Raw genomic sequence first — 17,431 nt, 5'->3', positions numbered from 1 at the left:
TCTCTGTGAAGCTCCCTCAGTGGCCTGGGGCGGGGGGAGGAGGATCAGATGCTTGCACTGCTTACCCTTCTTGCCCTCTCCTAGGTGCCTCCCCAACCTGTGAATCCACCAAGCTGGAGGTCTGCTGGAGGCTTCCATTGTTACCCTGGACGTGGCAGGAAAGGGATGGGGAGGAAGTGGGGGGTGGAGAGGGAAGTGGTTTTGTTTGGAAAGCCCTCTTGTCCTTGGTGAGTGTACGTGGAAGTTCAGCACAGATCCAGATTCTGTGCTGAGAAACGAGGCATTCTTCACAGCCCCTGTCCGGCCAGCAAGGCCGGAGAACAGGAGTCAAGTGATAGCCCTGTTGGGGTTTCCTGCAGAGTCCTCAGGGAGCCCCAAGGATTGGTAGACCTCTCCTCATCAGCAGACTTGTATTATTTTGTCTTGATAATAAGAGCTGGCATTTATCAAGCACTTTATGGACTGTCCTTGACAGATGTTCTCTCATTTAGTGCTCTTGGGTGCCTCTATTCACCCCACTTTGCAGTTGAGGAAGCTGAAACTAAAGGACTATGAAGTCACACAGCTAGAAAGACCAAGTTCAGCCACTTTTTGGGGTTTTTTGGCTTCCCTTGGCTTTTACTGCTTATTCTTCTAGACCCATTCAAATCAAACTCCAGGTGAGCCTCTTGGCCTCTGATCATGCCCCTCTGGGCTCTCACAACTGCTCAGGAGGCTTGTGGCCATGGAGTCACGGTGTGCCTGGGTCTGCTTTGGGACCCCATCGACATCATCCGTGCATTTTGGGTCATACTTGACTTCCTTCTGTCAGAAAAGGGAAAATCATTTCAAGCATCAGTGTAATAAGAAAATTATTTGCAGGGACCTACATTTTCTGAGGGTTGTTTTTTAAATTTTGTAGTTTAATCAACTTTACAGTAAGAGAACACAGACATTCATAGCAACTTCTCAGTTACTAACAGTGCAGTGTTTCAAGACCTTGAGGGAGTGGCCAGTGTGTAGAGTATTTCTGAAGTACGGTGGTAAGGAGGGGAAGCAGTGGCTGCATGACGGATCTTCTGTACGGGTCTGTAGTCCTGCGGGGTCCAGTATTCCTGATCATTGATGACACACTTGTTCGCTGGACATTGTCCCTACAGCTGTCCCCCAAACCTGGGCCGGTTAGGTGGTCTCCACTTTTTTCTTCTGTATATGTTACAGCAAGGAGAACCTTGGAACTGGAACAAAACGTTTCTAATGACGGTACAGCCGTGAAGAGAAGCTGCCTGAGAAGCCACCAGAGTGCTTCCTGTGGCTGATAATACCTTTCTGAGCAGAACCATATGGGGGTCACCCAGTCAGCGCCATTCCCAAAGAGGAATCTCTGCCTGGACACAAACTGATGAGTATTCAGGCAGTCACTCAGCCTTGCCAACCCCATTCCCCTTTGATGCCCATACAAGCCCCCATTGAGGGTTGTTTTTCAGTGCCTAAGTCGGCCTTTGTTCCTTGTTCTACCCCCTGGGGCCAGTCATCAGTCAGCAGGGATTTGGGGCCTACTATGGTCCAGGCACTGCTGGGCCCAGAAAACCCTAAATGGGCCCTGTCCTCTGGGAGCTGGGGCGGGGGAGGAGAACCCCAAATAAACAAATATATGCAGATAAGCTATAAATAGGAGATGATTAAGGGGAGGCACTCGAATTAAGAGGGCTTCAGAAAGGCTTCCTACAAAAAGTGGGGCTTTAGTCGGTGGAGAGGTGGAGGGTCTTGTTCATGGAAGAGCTAGGAAGCTAGCATCGCTGGATTGAAGAGAATAGGGGAAGGAGGTGTAAGGAGATTAGGAAGGGAGGAGGGGCTTGGCTTTGGCTCCCAGGCATTCTGTATTTAATCTTGGAAGTGACTGGGAACCACTGGAATTGATTGAGTAGGAGGTGACATGGTCAGACCTGTGCTTTAGGAAAATCATTTTGGTGGCTGAATGAAGGCTGAACCAGCTCACGAAGAGATGTGTGGAAGAGACACCAACCTGCAGGTTATTACAGTAATCTAGGCATGGGGTGTTGAGGATCTGCAGCAGGGAAGATGGCAGCCCAGAGAAGAAGATGGGCAGGCCTTGGCACTGGATTGGCTATAGAAGGTGAAGGGAAGAGGAGTCCCAGGCTCTCGGGCCAGAAGGGCCAAGCTGCTGAGGAGAGTCCTCATAGACCCTGCTCATTACTTCGTGTTGCTCTTTTCAGGATGGGATTCCAAGAGGAGTCCTCTGGAAACTAAGGGGAGAACTCAGGCCTTCAGAAATCATCATACAAACCCCTGGCTTGCCTTTGGGGACTGCTGGCCAGAAACCCTGAAGGGCCTTCCCCATCTGGAATTTTTTTTAAATTTTATTTTATTATTTTTTTTAATGTTTTACAATCACTGCCATAAAATTAAGATTTTATCCCCCCCCCACTACCCCCCTCCCTCCCCACGACAGCATACAGTTCTGTATAGGTTCTACATATACTTTCCTATTGAGTACATTTTCACTATAGTCATGCTATGTAGTCAAACTAAAATAAATGGAAGAAATCATATAACAAATCAAAACATGATACACAAAAACACACACACATACACACACATGATCTGCTACATTCTGCAAATGACTTCCATATTTCTTTCTCTGAGTGTGGAAAGCATTTTGCCTTAGAAAACCACCATTGGGATCGTTTGGTTTTTTTTTTTAATAAGTTCTTGCGTTATTACAAAATTCCAAGTCTACCAGAAAAAACTCTCGCACACTGTGGTCATTGCTGTGCACAAAGTTCTCCTGGTTCTGCTCCTTTCACTCAGCATCAGATCATATAAGTCCTTCCAGGCCTCTCTGAAGTCTTCCTGTACATCATTTCTTATGGCACAATAGTACTCCATTACACTCATATACCACACCTTGTTCAGCCATTCCCCAGTTGATGGACATCCCCTTGACTTCCAGTTTTTGGCCACCACAAAGAGTGCTGCTATAAATATTTTTGTACATGTGGGACCCTTTCCCATTTTTATGATCTCTTGGGGATACAGTCCTAGTAGCGATATTGCTGGGTCAAAGGGTATGCACATTTTTGTAGCCCTTTGGGCATAGTTCCAAATTGCTCTCCAGAATGGTTGGATGCACTCACAGCTCCACCAGCTATGAAGTAGTGTTCCAGCTCTCCCACATCCTCTCCAGCATTTATCATTTTCTTGTTCTGTCATGTTTGCCAATCTTATAGGTGTGATGTGGTATCTCAGAGTTGTTTTGATTTGCATCTCTCTAAATCAATAGTGATTTAGAGCATTTTTTCATATGATTATAGATATCTTTAATTTCTTCCTCTGAAAATTGCCTGTTCATATCCTTGGCCATTTATCAATTGGGGAATGACTTGTATAGTTATACATTTGAGTCAGTTCTCTATATTCTAGACATGAGGCCTTTATCCCCGAGCTTAGCCATAAGAATTCTTTCCCAATTTACTACATCCCTCTGAATTGTGGTTGCATTGGCTTTGGTTGTGCAAAAACTTTTCAGTTTAATGTAATCAAAATTACCCATCTTGCATTTCATAATGCTTTCTATCTCTTTAGTAAAAAATTCTTCCCTTCTCCATAAATCTGATAAATACACTATTCCTTGCTCCTCCAGTTTATTCATGGTATCAATCTTTATACCTAAATCATGTATTCATTTGGACTTTATTCTTGTGTACGGTGTCACACATGGGTCTATGCCTAATTTCTGCCACTCTGTTATCCAATTTTCCCAGCAATTTTTGTTGAACAGTGAGTTCTTATCCCAGAAGCTGGGGTCCTTGGGTTTATCAAATAGGAGGTTGCTATATTCCTTGCCTACTGTGTCTTGGATCTTTTTTTTTAAAGAGGCAGTTCTTTGCCTTAATCACTGAATGGCCACCATCAGACTGAGACCTGTGAAGGAACTCAGCTTGAAAAGGCCAAGGTCCCCCACTGCATCCTGGGCCACCTCTAGTCGTCCTGGTCCATATCTGGCTCCGGTCCATATCTGGCTCCGGAGGAGAGGTTGAGGCTGCTGATTTGGCCCAGCCCTCCCAGTCCAGTTCACTTGCATATTATGGTGTCCTTTCTCCCATGTCAGGGTCCTCTTCGAAGAAGGACAAACAGCCTAGGGATAAGATATATGCACACAAATAAACAGAACCTGGGAACCCATGGATGAAGCCCTGGGCCCAGAGAGGAAGACCCGAGTTCAAATGTGACCCCACATATATTAACTGTGCCAGGCAAGTCACTTAACCGACTGCTTCAGTTTCTTCATCTGTAAAATGGGGTGTGATCATAGCAGTACACACCTCCCGATGTTGGTGTGAGGGGTGCTCTTGAAATGCCGGCTCTTCCCTATTGTGGAGTGTTCAGTGAGGAGGTGGGGGGGGTGGAGGGGAGTGGGCAAGACCCTGGGACCCGTCTCTGGCTCTGTTGTTGGATCTGTGACTTGGAAGAAACTGTGGTGGTGTGTGCTTGTTTCTGCAAATCCAGGCCTCTGGAAGTAGCAGCTGGGCAGAGGATCTCCAGTGAGTCTGATGAGGTGGAATTGAATGGAGATCAATGTTAAGTTAGAGGTTTTCTTTAAAGAGACCAAAGAAGAGCCTTTGCATATTGGAGGTAGAGTAGGTGAGGATGGTGCACAGTCTGCAGGTCTTCCTGTTTCCTATTGACTGCCTTTCTTTTCTCACTGGCACAGTCTTTGAAATGCTTTGGTGATCTCTTGCTAGCCCACCTGTTCCCCCATCCTGCACCATGCACATAGATAGTCAAGCAAAGGAGATGGCCAGGTGGTTCTTGTCCCCTGTCTGACCATCACTTGGGAGGAGGTGGGGGAGTGTCCCATGCTGTCCATCCTTCCTCCCCCCCACCATCTCCCCATCCTCCTGTCCTCTGGCATTCTGGTAAAGATAAGAGTTTCAGGTTTTCAGTTGTCTTTCTTTACTTTCATTGGTATTGTACAAAACGTTCTCTGGATTCTTTCTGTTCACTTTTGCTCTGCAGCAGGTCATAAAGTCTTGGGGTCTTCAGAAAGTGTCGTTTTGTCATGAATGATGGGGAGCCTAGTACATTCACACCCGTGGTTTTTTCAATCATTCCCCAAGAGATGGGCACCCCCTTGGTTTCCAGTTTTTTGACACCACAAAAAGAGCCGCTAGGAATGTTTATGTCCGTATGGGTTCTTTCCCTGATGTCTTAGGTATGGACATAGCAGGGCAGCTCCGGGTCGCACAGGTGGGTGACTCTAGTTACAGAGTGACTGGACTAGCTCAACTAACTAACAGCATATTAGTGTGCCTGCTGTGCCACAGGCCCTCCAGCAATTGGAATTTCCCTTTTTTTCATTATTGCTCCAAAGATTATTTTCACAATTATGGCATAGAGGAATTGTGGTTAGATAATGGTGATCTTGAAAGAGACCTGAGGGCTTTAGTGGGCCCCAAACACAATGAATCAGCAGTCTGACACTGTAGTCAAAAGACTGGGCCTTCTAAGACCCAAACAAATAGGATCACTCATTGTTTTGTTCTGCTTTGCCCCAGGCAACACATTTTAGTAAGATTACAACAAGCTGGGGTGTGCTGAACATCCTCAATGAAATTGGGAGAAAGCTCAGCAGTGAGGAGGCCGTCAGAAGCTTTGAGTGTGGATAAATGTAGGCTGGCATTGGAAATGTCAGGCTGGGGGATTACTGAGAGGTGATAGGGAGCCACGGAAGACTTTGGAGCAGGCAGGGGCATTGGGATTCATTGTGGAAGATAAATGAGAGACCAAAGTCAAGATAATTAGCCCAATCTGGGTCAGGGTTGGGCCTGAACTTGACCCAGTGGGAGGAGACAGGTGTCAGGAGGGAGAATTGATGGCACCCCACTGGCCCCTAATTGGTCTCAGGCTGTCCCACACACTGCTGCCAAATTAATTTTCTGATCATATGACTTTCCTCATGAGTCAACTCCAGGGGTTCCCTAGTCCCTCCAGGATCTGGGAATTTTTCGGGTTTTGTTGTTAAAGCCTTCTGTCCAGCACCTTTGGCCCTTGTCCCCCCTGAGCCCGACTGGCTTCTCTGTTCTGCCTCTCAGCAGCTGCTTGTTGAACTGATCTTCCCCTCACATACACCTCGGGTGCACTCTTTGTGCTCCTCTCGTCAAGACTTCTCTCCCCGGTGACCTTGTTATTTGGCTCTAACTGACTTAATCCTGTGTAGTTTTACATGTTGTCACCCCTATACCCCTCCACCTTTGGAATGTACAACCTTGTGAGTCCAATTTGATTATGTATGGATAATAAGTTGTTGAAACTGATGTTGGAGAAAATTCACTTGCAAACCTATTGATAACAAGGTATTTCAATTGTCAGCCTCATTGTTAATGACAGTTATATAAGGTAGAATTGTATTGGACTGTGCATGCGCCTTCAGGTGGACCATGTGTAGAAGCTCACGGTCAGATTCCCCAGTCCATTGGAGCCCACTGCATATTCATAGCCAGTTCCACACCAAGAAATTAGTGAGGATCTACAGAGAGTTTGACATGATGGCTAAAGTCATCACCTTTATAAAAGCCAGTTGAATGATGTGAGGGGGAATACTTGTTGCTTATTGCAAAACCTCCTGGCTTCCTCATGCCCATATACTTTGAGGGGTATTGGAGCTAAAAGTAGAAATTGCTATTTTGTTAGTGACCATAAAGATGAAGCAAATTCCTTTTGTGAGAAAAATTTCCCTTTGAAAATTGTGTATTTAGTGGATAGTTTTGAAAAACTAAATAGGAACAAATGAAAGAAACAAATTTATTGAGCACTTTCCATGCTTGATTATGCCACGTTTCTGCCTTGAAGGACCTTCCATCTACTAGGTGATGGTTTTAGCCAAGGGAGTCTTTGAGGATGATGAGTATGGAGTGATTGGCAGATCTGCTTTCCAAGAACGAAAGTTAGAGCTAACGTTCATGGAGCTCCTTAAGGTTTGCAAAGCACTTTACAGATATTAGCTCATTTGAACCTCACCACAGCCATGTAAAGTGGGTACTGTGATTATTCCTGTTACACAGCTGTGAAATTGAGGGCAAAGGGGTGTCTGAGACAGGCTTCAAACCACTTCTCAGATCCGATGACGGCTCCCAGAGACAAAAGTATACAGAATTGGAAGGGGCTTTGAGGAGGATGGAGAAACGGGTTTGGGTAGGGTATGACTTAGACTCAGTAACCAGAAGTCCAACGTCCCCTAACAAGCTCAGAGGGGAGGAGTACATGAAAGACTTTACACTCCTGCAGTGATGCAGAGGGCTGGAGCTGGCTGCATTGTGAAGAAGTTAACTACAGATAATTTACAAAATAATCTGTTTGATATTTCCCCATTTGTAAAAAAAAAAAAAAATGAAACTTAGATATTCTTAAATATGAGTAGGTAAGAAGGCCATCAGCAGATGTGATGTGGTCATTTTGTCTCGTTCCTTCCCACCAAGATCGTTGAATGAACTTGTTAGGGTGAGGCCTAGGAATGGTACAAAAGGCTCCTGCTTTGGCCTTGGTATGTGAGGAGTCTGGCAGCTGCCCTGGAGGAGGGCCCTACTTGTGGAAGACTGTGTTGTCTGTGGTACTGTTAGGACACCAAATGTGAGCTTCTTGACAGAATAGTGACTTGTCAGGGCAGGGCTGCCCCGGTGGCAATTCCTAGTGTCACTAGTTGTCTGCTGAGGTCCTTCCAACCTGGACATTCTCGGAACCTGTCATTTCAACCAGTGGCTGAAAAAGTCTTAGGAAAGGGAAAGACTGCCCCGCCCCTCCCCATCACAGGACAAATATGGTGCTTAGTAGTTGCATACGTTCTAAACAGGAAAATTGTAAAAGATTTTGTCCACAAATACCTGTGTTTAAGACTTACCTGTATGTTAAAGGTAGTAATGTAGCTTCAATTTTATTGAAATAAAATACAAGCCAAGAAAACTGTTAGTGTATGTTGTTTTGTGTAGAGGAGTGTTTCTTTTTGTTTTGTTAAAAAAAAAAAAGTGGGGTAGAGGGGAGAGGATGGGACCCTGACCCTATGGAAGTCCTGTCCATCTCCTCATTTCTGATCCTAATGGAAACCAAAGCCACTGTTCAGAAGAAAACAGGAGGCTGACCAAAGGGTGGACTGTTAAAAGTGCACAGCCTTGATTGGCTGGATGCCATTTCTATAAAGAAATGCCAGTGGGATGGTGTTGGGGGAGAGAGATATGAGCCCTGGGTTTTGCCTGAGCGTAGAGGGGGACAGCAGGTGGTGGACCTTCGAGGAACATGGATAAATGGCCATCATCCGCAGCGGGTGGGAGTGGGATGGGTGAGCCCAGTTGCCTCCTCAGTAAAACGAGAGTTGGGATGGCTAGCTAAGTAAGGGCCCTTCCTGTGCTACAGTTTTTAGGAAGAGTCGGCATCACATGGTCCTCCCCAGTCTGCTCTGGGGTCTCAGGTGGTAGCCTCCAATGGGCAGAGCTTTCACAGCTTGTTTCATTGCCCAGAGCTCCCAGTCCCTCATTCCCTGCCCATCCACCAGGCTTTATTTGACCAGGTGCCAGAGACCCTTTCAGAGGGTTCAAATTGAGAGCTCAGTTGCATCATAATGAAAGAATTGGGCTGTCTTGAATGAGCTGCTATAAAGAATGGAAAGTTCAGCTGGCTTCCACTAACCCTCCATTTCTTGGACTTCAGTCATTATTCTTGGGTCATTTGGGTGGAGCATCAGCCAAGCTAAATGGAGCTTCTGGGAAGTTGGGGCCACTTCTTACTTAGCATGGGATCCGGTTCAAGGAAAAAAGCCATTCCCTTCTCACCAGCCTCTTCCGTGTCGACCTGCCCCTGTTCTCCTCGGCTTAGACCAAATAAAAGGCCAAAACTTCTCCCTGCCATCCCCATATCCCTGCCCAGCCCTGGACTCCTTACTGCTGAAGTGCAGGTGATATCCCTGCCCCACTGACCTCCCAGGGCTGTGTAGGAATGCAAGTTAGGACCTTATTACTCCAGCTGAAACATTCTGGAAAGGATTCAGGGCAAGAGAAGGCTGTGTCTGGGCTGGGCCTTACAGGAAGAGGAGAGAGACATATTAGCTGTGAATTTTCAACCTTATCACACAGGACGAGTGGGAGCTTGTCTCTCCTCTGTGTGCTGGCCTTTGCTCTCTGGCCCCCTCAACAGACTCTAGAGAAACTGGAAACAGCCAATAACTTTGGTTTTTAGGTGGTGGCTTATCTGTCAGTGTCTTAGAACTTGGAACTCTGATCTTTTAACTGGATTATGGACTCCCAGAGGATGGAGATGGTCAGTCTGTGTCCAGTCAGGCTCTCACTTAAGTGTTTAGTTAGACTGAAGCCAATGCTCCATCACCAACCCAACCAATAGCTGTTTATTTTTTACCCAGATGTGGGGTCTCCAACAAATCTTAAATGTCCAGTAGGCCTTCCTTGCTACCAGAACCAACCTGGGGCACATGTCTTCCCCAGCACTGAACCACAAGGGACAGAGCCACAAGGGACCCAGGATCCCATTTAATACAGCCCCTTTGCTCTATAGTGGGAGAAGTTGAGGACCCAGGAGCTTTCTAAATTTCTAGGTTCAGGAACCTTCTCTTAGACCTCATGCTTTCTATTTTATTTGTCTAAAAGGCCAATAGTGGGTTTTTTTTTTCAGCAAGCCTGTTTTATAGCAAGTGAGCCATATTAAGGGAGAGTATCTGAAATAAGTATTAGAAAACCATAGAACTGTAAGGTTGGATGAGACCCCCCAGATTGTCGAAGCTGGCTTATAAATGAAGTCCTGAGATGGAAGGGATGGGGTTGCTTGCAAAGTACTTGTCAGGTCCTGGACTCCAGCAGCTCACAGTCTGGTGGGAGAGATGTAAACGTGAAAAAATTCAGGAACGTCGAGATGCCCCTAGAGTTGGGGGGAGGGACGCCTGCTGAAGAGCTGCTTTCTATGATCTGTCCCACACCGTAAGTCTGGAGAAGGCCTAGTGCAGTGCTTAGAAGGTGCGGCCAAAGTTCTGAGACTGCTGGGGGTCTCTGGGAATGGGGGGAAGACTTTCTGGAGGAGCTGTAATCAGGAGGTAAGGCATTTAGGGGCCAGCCCCTAAGCCAGACTGGGAATCATGGGTGCTTAGGGATGAGGGGCAGAGTGTGCAGTAGTCTAATTTGGGATGCCTGGTATGAAGGCGGTGATGGCAGATAACAGGAAGGATGGTTTGGCATCTGATGGAGAAAGGCCTTGAGTGGTAGGCAGAGAAGTTTGGAGGGCAGGTCAGTGTGGGGCTGCTGAAGATTTGGAGCCCAATAAACAGTGACCTCCTGGTGTACTGGCCTTGGCATTAGGGGGCTCAGGTTCAGATCCTGGTTCTGAAACTAGCTTTCAGACCTAGGCTTCTCTGAACCCCGATTTCTTCATCTTTAAAATGGAAATAACATTTACTTATCTTGGTGTTACAGGGTGGTGAGGGAAGTTCTTCAAATGGAATGAGAATTACAAATGGGTGTGGACAGTGGGAGAACAAACCTTTATGAAACTTTTACTGTATTTTGCTGAGGCACTGAGAGAACTCAGTGGGGCAGTGACTGAGCCCAAGAGAAGGCTAGTCAGCAGACACTTAGTAGGCCCTGCTGGGTCCTAGGTGCTGTGCTTTGTACCTGAGAGAGAAAGGCCATGATTCTGTGGACATTTGTCCCGTTAGACCCAAGGGCACCTACCCCAAGGTTATTTCCAGGCCCCTAGGAAAGGCGGCCTGGAAAGATGGGCTCCCTGCCTTCAAAACCCTGCTAGTCTTCTGAGAGTGAGGAGCACAGGCTTCAGACAGTGTGAAGTAGAGAGGAAGCCAAAGTAGGGTGCTCCGGGGGGAGTACACTCAGAGAAGGCCAGCTTGTCAGAGGGGCTGCCTTTGGAAGTGTAGCTAGGGTGTCTCTCTGCTCTTCTGTCTGTCTGTCTCTCTCACATGCACATGGGGTTGGGCCATTGAAGGTGTCTGGGTTTGGGAATCATTCACTTGTGGCTGTTGGGTTTGTTGGAAAACTGAGGATCTTAAACCAAAAAGGGCCCTTCTAAGTGAGTAATGAAACCTCCATAGCTCTGAACAAACTCTCTTCTGATCGCACTGTGGTTGTGCCTGGGGTGTGGGATTTGTCTCCCAGCCAAGTCTAAGCTTATTGGCATGTACCTTCTGGCTTGCAGGGGCTCTTCATCAGGAAGGATTTCTGTGTCTGCTTTTGTGTTTTGATTAACTGTATTTAGTTAAATTCCTTTGTAAATCCTTTGTATTTGCTGTATTTAACAAGCACCTACTATGTGTCAACTGTGCTGCCCAGGCCCTGCTTTTAAGGAGGTCACAACATGACGAGGCAGACAAACGCTTGTCTCCAAAAACTATAGACAAGACAAATTGGAGATCTTCACCAAAGCGAAGGCACCAGCTTCCAGGGGCTCAGGAAAGACTTCCTGTAGGTGGAGGGTCTGAGCTGGGCCTTGAAGGAGGCCAGAAGTGGACACAAGGAGGGAGAGCATTCCAGGCATCAGAGCCAGTAAAAATTCCTGGGGTTGAGCAGGGGAGGGCTTTGTTTGTGGAATTGCAGGGAGGCCTGCATCACTGGATTGAGGCCCAAGACACTGCACGGGGGAGGGGTGGGAGGTTGGAGGAGGGTACAAGTTATGAAGGAGTTTGAATGCTGCATAGGAGATTTTCTATTTGATCCTGGAGATGCTAAGGATCCACTGGAGCTGAATGAAGCAAGGTGGGGGGGTGGACATGGTCGGCCCTGTGCTTTTAGGAAGGTGGGCTTTGACAGCCAGATGGAGGATGGATTGGAGTCAGGCAGACCTTTCCTTTCCCTTGTGCCCTCCCCCACTCCCAAAGCAAGCTGTTGCCATACATAGTCCAGGTGAGAGGGAATGAGGGCCTGACCCAGGTTAGGCACCTTATGCAAGAGATGATCTGAAGGTGAACTTGACAGGCCTTGGGTATTAGGGGAACAGGGGAAGAAATGATGAGGTGACCAGGAGAGCCTGAGAGACTGGGTGGGTGGAGGTGCTCTTGACAGCCAGAGGGCAAGTGGAACAGAGAAAGGATTATGTGGGGAAAGGTAATGAGTTCTATTTTGGACATGGGGAGTTTAAGACGTTCAGGAGGCAGTTGGTAATGGAGTCTGGAGGTCAGTAGAAGATCAGGGCAGGATGTATAGATCAGATAACCAGCAGCATAGAGATGATCGCTGAACCTGTGGAAGCTGAAGAGGTCACAGGGAAGCATTCTGAGGAGAGAGTCCATAGGTGTCTCCAGACTGCCAAAAGGGGCTCTGTGACACAGAGTAGTTCAGAGCCATGTGTCAGACTGGCATTGCAGTCACTGACTTCAGAGACCTCCTGACTTGATTCATTTCCCTGGTGCCTCTTTACTGCCGAAGGCACAGAATCATTAGCAGTGTGGGGCTGACTGGTGACCAGGGAGAGGCCCAATCTTTGTTCTCTTGGGGGTGACTCCAGCACAGGTGCATTTGTATGAGAAACACTGACTGTAGCTAGGCAAAGGTTAGGTCATGAGGCTCAGTTGGTGTCTGGGGGACTCTTGGGTGGGTAGGAGAGAAATGGGGCCTGGGCTAGAATAGGCATGCCAGGCCTTGGCCCTCAAGTTGACATGAGTGTGTTTTTTCTGGATTTGTTTAAGCCTTGGGAGATAGATGTGCCCAACTGAATGCTTTGGTAAGCAGAGGGGGATGTATTGGAATGTCTAAAAGTAGTAGTTTCTCAATTTCTCTATAACAGATTTTGGCCTTGTCTAAAAGTAGTAGTTGGCCAAAGATAAATTTTTAGGGGAATAGGGGGTGAGAGGAGTAAATACTGAATTGAGTGAATGTGAGTGATAGGTCAACAGACTCAGGAGAAGGTTTGTTGACTCCGTAGGGGCAGAGGATGTGGCACAAAGGCCACATGCTGGGTTTGCAGACAAGTTGAATGTGGTTTCAGAGATAGGAAGATGAGAAGGTCCATGAAGCAGCCACTGGCATGTAGACATGCGTCCAGTTACCCTTTGGGAGCTGGGAAGCCCAGGAGATCTGGAACTGCCCTCCAGTGGAAGGGAGAGCTGTCCCTAGGGCAGTGCAGGAATGGCCCTTGCATAGGGAGTTAGGAGGTCTAGGTCTGGAGCTGGGGTCACAGGATCCAGTTCTATCAGGGCCAGGTCTCTCAAAGCTTCCCAGAAGGGAACTCTGACATGCTTTGGAGAGAATTGTTTTCATGGGATGGATTGGAAGAGGTTCCAGCTAGAACATGGGTATCTGTCGTCAGATTTGGGGACTAGAGTTGCCCCTGAAGACTGTCCCAAAGCAACTGATCTGTTAACCAGCACTTTGATGTTGGCAGTCTGGGGAGATGCGGGTCCCACACCTCTCCTTCCCATTCCCCTGCCTCCAGGTACAGCATTGAAGCCTCAATGGAGGTGATCTGCTGGCAGAAAATGAGATGGATGCCAAATCGAGCCATATTTAGCCCTGAAAAGGAGATTGTGGAGGGCTGTGAACTGCTGAGCTGACCTGTTTGAACTCTGGCACACAGTAATGGATTAACAAATGCTTATTGACTTACAGTCTTCAAACAAAGCAGTCAGATGGAGAAAAATTAAACTGGCCTGTAGGGGGCGGTGAAAGGAGGGAATGGATTGGAGGGCAGAGGGTCACTGATAGTGTGGAGGCCCCAGACACTGACTGAGGACTTGACCCAGCTGGCCTGAGAAAGGAAAGGAGGATGAATGAGAGAGATTTAAGATAAGGGCCTGTCTGGAGCGGGGGATGGGCTGTAGGAAGTGGAAGTGTGGGACTTTGCCTGGAAGGTGAGGGCTGGGGGCAAGGTGTCAGCTGAGCCATCTGCCCCCTTACCGTTGCCTGGCCTCCATGTGCTCTAATGGAGAAGGAGCCCTGGCTTTCTTCTAAGGCCTTCTGAATGTCTAGCTGGAAATCTATCAAACCTTGGGCATCAAAGTTAGCCATTTATTTTTAAATCCCAATTTGTACTCTTGGGGATTGAGAAAAAATGGCAAAGGACCTTTCCTAAAGAAAGAACTACAAATGGAAAGAAAGGGAAAAAAAGAATTAGATACTTACTACACTTCACAGTTGATATGGAGGGGTGATGGATGCTTAGTTTGGGAACAGAAGCCGTGAACTTCTCTGCCAGGAGCCTTCAGTCCCTCTGCCATCCCTCTGAGAGAATGAGTAATTCCTTCTGGGTTTCCTTCTAGTTGTCAAGCTAGTGGTTGAGGTCTCTGGTCTCCAAGCCCTCTGACTTGGAAAGTGGAGGCACAGTTCACAGCCTAGACCTCTCTGAGGCAACAGACCTTTTTTCAGGTCACATAAAGAAATAAGCCTAGACCCGTGTGGTGATGACTCATTCACACAAACAGAACAAGGCTGAGTCAGCCTGGGGACAGGGCACCATCAAGGCTGCCTCAATCAGAATGGGTACAGGCTTCACAGTGAATTTGGAAGGGACAGAGGAGTTTGGACTCAGGAAAAGGAGGAGGAGGAAAGCCAGCTCGGGGAAGATTAATCTAACCTTCTTGTACAGGATTATTGAATGGGTGGGAAAGAGACCAGTTGAAGAGTTTTGTAGTAATCCAGGCACAAAGTGTTGAGGGAGGCCATTGGATTACAAGGGCTTGGCCACTCTCAGGCCACTCTCACCCTGCTCCCTAGATTCTTGCTCCCTATCACAGAGTGTTGGGAAAAAAGTTCCCACTCTTATTGGGTGTAAATGTTAAGGTGAATGTCTGAATGCAGTGGTGATGAACAAGTGAATCCTAGGTCTGCTTCAGGGGAAGGAAACCAGCTGTAGCCTTCATTGGCGGGGAGGGAAAGAGTCCATGCCGACTGGCCAGGGTGTCCAGCCTGACATGGTGGCAGCTCCTGGGACCGCAGTTGGAAAGGGGCACTTGGGGGAAGCCAGACTTGTTTCTTTGATGTAATTACTTTAGCTTTGGACCACCCAGATTACTTTTCATGTTCTTTTAGAGAGGGAACCTGATCACCTGTAATTATTAGCTCCTTTTCATCCATCCCATTTTCCTCTCATTCTGAAGGCCTTTTTACAATAATGGTGACACCTTTCATGTTTATAGTACAGTTATTTCTCAGCTCTCTGCCACAGGTTGAACCCCTCCTGCAGGGAGGGTAATTTTACTCTAACACTAAAGAAAAGCCATTTAATAAAAACATCTGACAATGTATATAGGATTTCAGCCGAGTAGGTGCCCACCTCTCTGTCCTGAGGGAGTATGTGTATGCTGTTCTTCACAATCTTCATTTTTTAAAAATACATTTTCTTTTTTTCTTTGTTTAACAAACACCAACAGATACAAACATTTCACCATACAAAGAATAGAAAAAGGGGATTCTCCATGAAACTGAGTTCCCATATTTCAGCATGTTTTTAATCATATGCTAAATTTAGCACAGTAGTGGCAGAGCTGCCCTGCTCCTCTCTGACCCCTCCTCAACTTCTTTTTCCTTCCATGGGCTTGGAAATTTTGTTCTTGTTCTGGCCTTCCCCCTTTTTTCTTCATCACCATCGACACCTATCCGCCCCCTGCTACTTCAGCTAGAAGCCTTTCCTTGTAACAAACACGTGTGATCCAGAAAAATAAAGCCCATCCCAGCCCTTCGTTGGCCATCAGTGTCTCCTTCTGCCCAGAGTCCATCCGCTCCCGCTCCCCAGCAGCCTGCTGCAGTCACTGAGGGTCATTGCTTTGACCAGAGTTGGGTCTTCAGTTACCCTTCTTATGGACTGCCTAGTAAGTTGTCTCTGAGTAGCATTAAGAAGGTGAGCATTAGATTCAAAATAGGGATTAAACTTGAAAGTATGTATGCCAGTTGACATTTAGTAGGAGAAATGTTCACCTTTCTCTTGAGATGACCCTAGAACAAGGGTGAAGGAAAGTTCTAACTTGCTCTCATGTTCACTGGAAGCACATTGTGTCTCGGACTCTCTAGGGTCCTATGATTTTTTTCGTCTTCATACTTTCTGAGGAGGGCCCAGGACCCTCTGCTTTCCCCAACACCCAGCATCCCCAGTAGAGCCAGCCTTTAGCAGGTGGCAGAGGGAACAAGGGTCTATCAACTGGAGTTGCCAGTTGTGCTGATCTTGGAATCCAAGAATGGGAACATGCAAAAAGCAGGTCACTCTTTTCCAGTGAATTTATCTTGTAAACTGGGGCTGTGTGTGTGTGTGTGGGGGGGTGACTTCTGGCTCCTTTAAATCAGCCTTTTGCCTGTCTGTGGACCCTTCTTGGGAAAACTGAGCATCTTAGAAGAGACTCATACACACAAAACTTGGTTTCATTTGTAAAAGGAATAAAAAGCAGAAAAATCAGCTGAGCTATAAACAGTGCTGGGTGCTATGTTAGGCAGGCACTGTGGTCACAGGTAGAAAGAAATAATCCCTCCCCTCTGGGACCTTACATCCTGACAGGGCCAATGAGTACATGTCTAAGTACATGCCAAGAACATTTTGCATAACACAAGGTCTAGTTATTTATCAGGTAGTTGGGGAAGGAGAGGGCATCAACAAGTGAGGAGCTCAAGACATTGGTCAGGGATGCATGAGCCGCTACCTGAAGGCAGAGAATCATTCTCACCCACAAGGGAGAGGCAGCCTCCTGCAGAGCCACAGGGAGATATGGAAGAGAGGACCATCATGGGGTTGTAGACAGTGAGGCTGGAGAGGTGGGCTAGGGTCAGGAAGGGCTTTCAAAACTAAACAGAGTTTGATCATTTTCTCTAGATCTGTGGAGCACAGGGGCTGACCCCAGAACGAGGAGAGTCTTGAAGTAAGGAGAGCAGTTAGGGGGCCTGTGGGAGCCTGAGTTAAGATGTTGCCTTTATTTGCAGTGAGGTTGCATTTTAAAATTGTTGGCTACTATCCAAAGACGTTTATTTCCATTGATTTTTTCTTTCTTTTTTTTTTTAAACAATGTTTTTTCTCTAATTTTCCTGAAGGCTGAACTTTGAGCCAGACTATCTTATTCCTGAAATCAAATTTTTTTTTTTAAGAGGAGGACAACCTTTAGAAGACTAATGTAGCAGATGTGCAGCACGAGACTAGGCCATGGGCATGAGAGGAACATTCAGTTACTTCTCAAGATCTTGTTATCTGCTCGCTCACATGTTAGCCCATTCTCATCCCAAAGTAAGGGTGAGTTAATGTTGACTGGTTACTTAACTTGGACATTTATTAACTACTACTCTGTGACAAGGCAGGTGCTGAGTGATCTTAGGAAAACCTAATTTGGTTTTAATTAATTTATTCTGAACTCAGATTAGGACAGTGGGAACAAATGAACATAGACTTTTGTGCCCTGCTCTAACCCCTTCCAACTTCAGGCAGTGAGGTCTTATGGAGATCCTTTTAAATAGAAGAA

General features: G+C 46.8%; 1 protein-coding gene across 7 annotated transcripts in view; it reads left to right on the top strand.

Annotated features, from left to right (window-relative positions):
- TCF20 (transcription factor 20) overlaps positions 1-17,431 on the top strand; it is a 182,833-nt gene that overhangs the window by 103,600 nt on the left and 61,802 nt on the right. For 2 of the 7 annotated variants that reach the window (XM_072596314.1, XM_072596312.1), the window contains exon 1: positions 11,692-17,205. The exons of 3 other annotated variants lie outside the window; for them this stretch is intronic. In XM_072596314.1, the coding sequence (XP_072452415.1) occupies positions 17,119-17,205 (87 nt within the window). In that variant the 5' untranslated portion in view covers positions 11,692-17,118. Of the gene's footprint in view, positions 1-11,688; positions 17,206-17,431 lie in introns of those variants that run through there. 2 more of the 7 variants (XR_011964278.1, XM_072596313.1) reach the window with 2 other exon arrangements.

This window comes from Notamacropus eugenii, chromosome 3, assembly GCF_028372415.1.
Source record: "Notamacropus eugenii isolate mMacEug1 chromosome 3, mMacEug1.pri_v2, whole genome shotgun sequence".
Classification (NCBI taxonomy): domain Eukaryota; kingdom Metazoa; phylum Chordata; class Mammalia; order Diprotodontia; family Macropodidae; genus Notamacropus; species Notamacropus eugenii.
The sequence above is the reverse complement of the archived record's forward strand: the minus strand, read 5'-3'. Positions and strand labels throughout refer to the sequence as shown.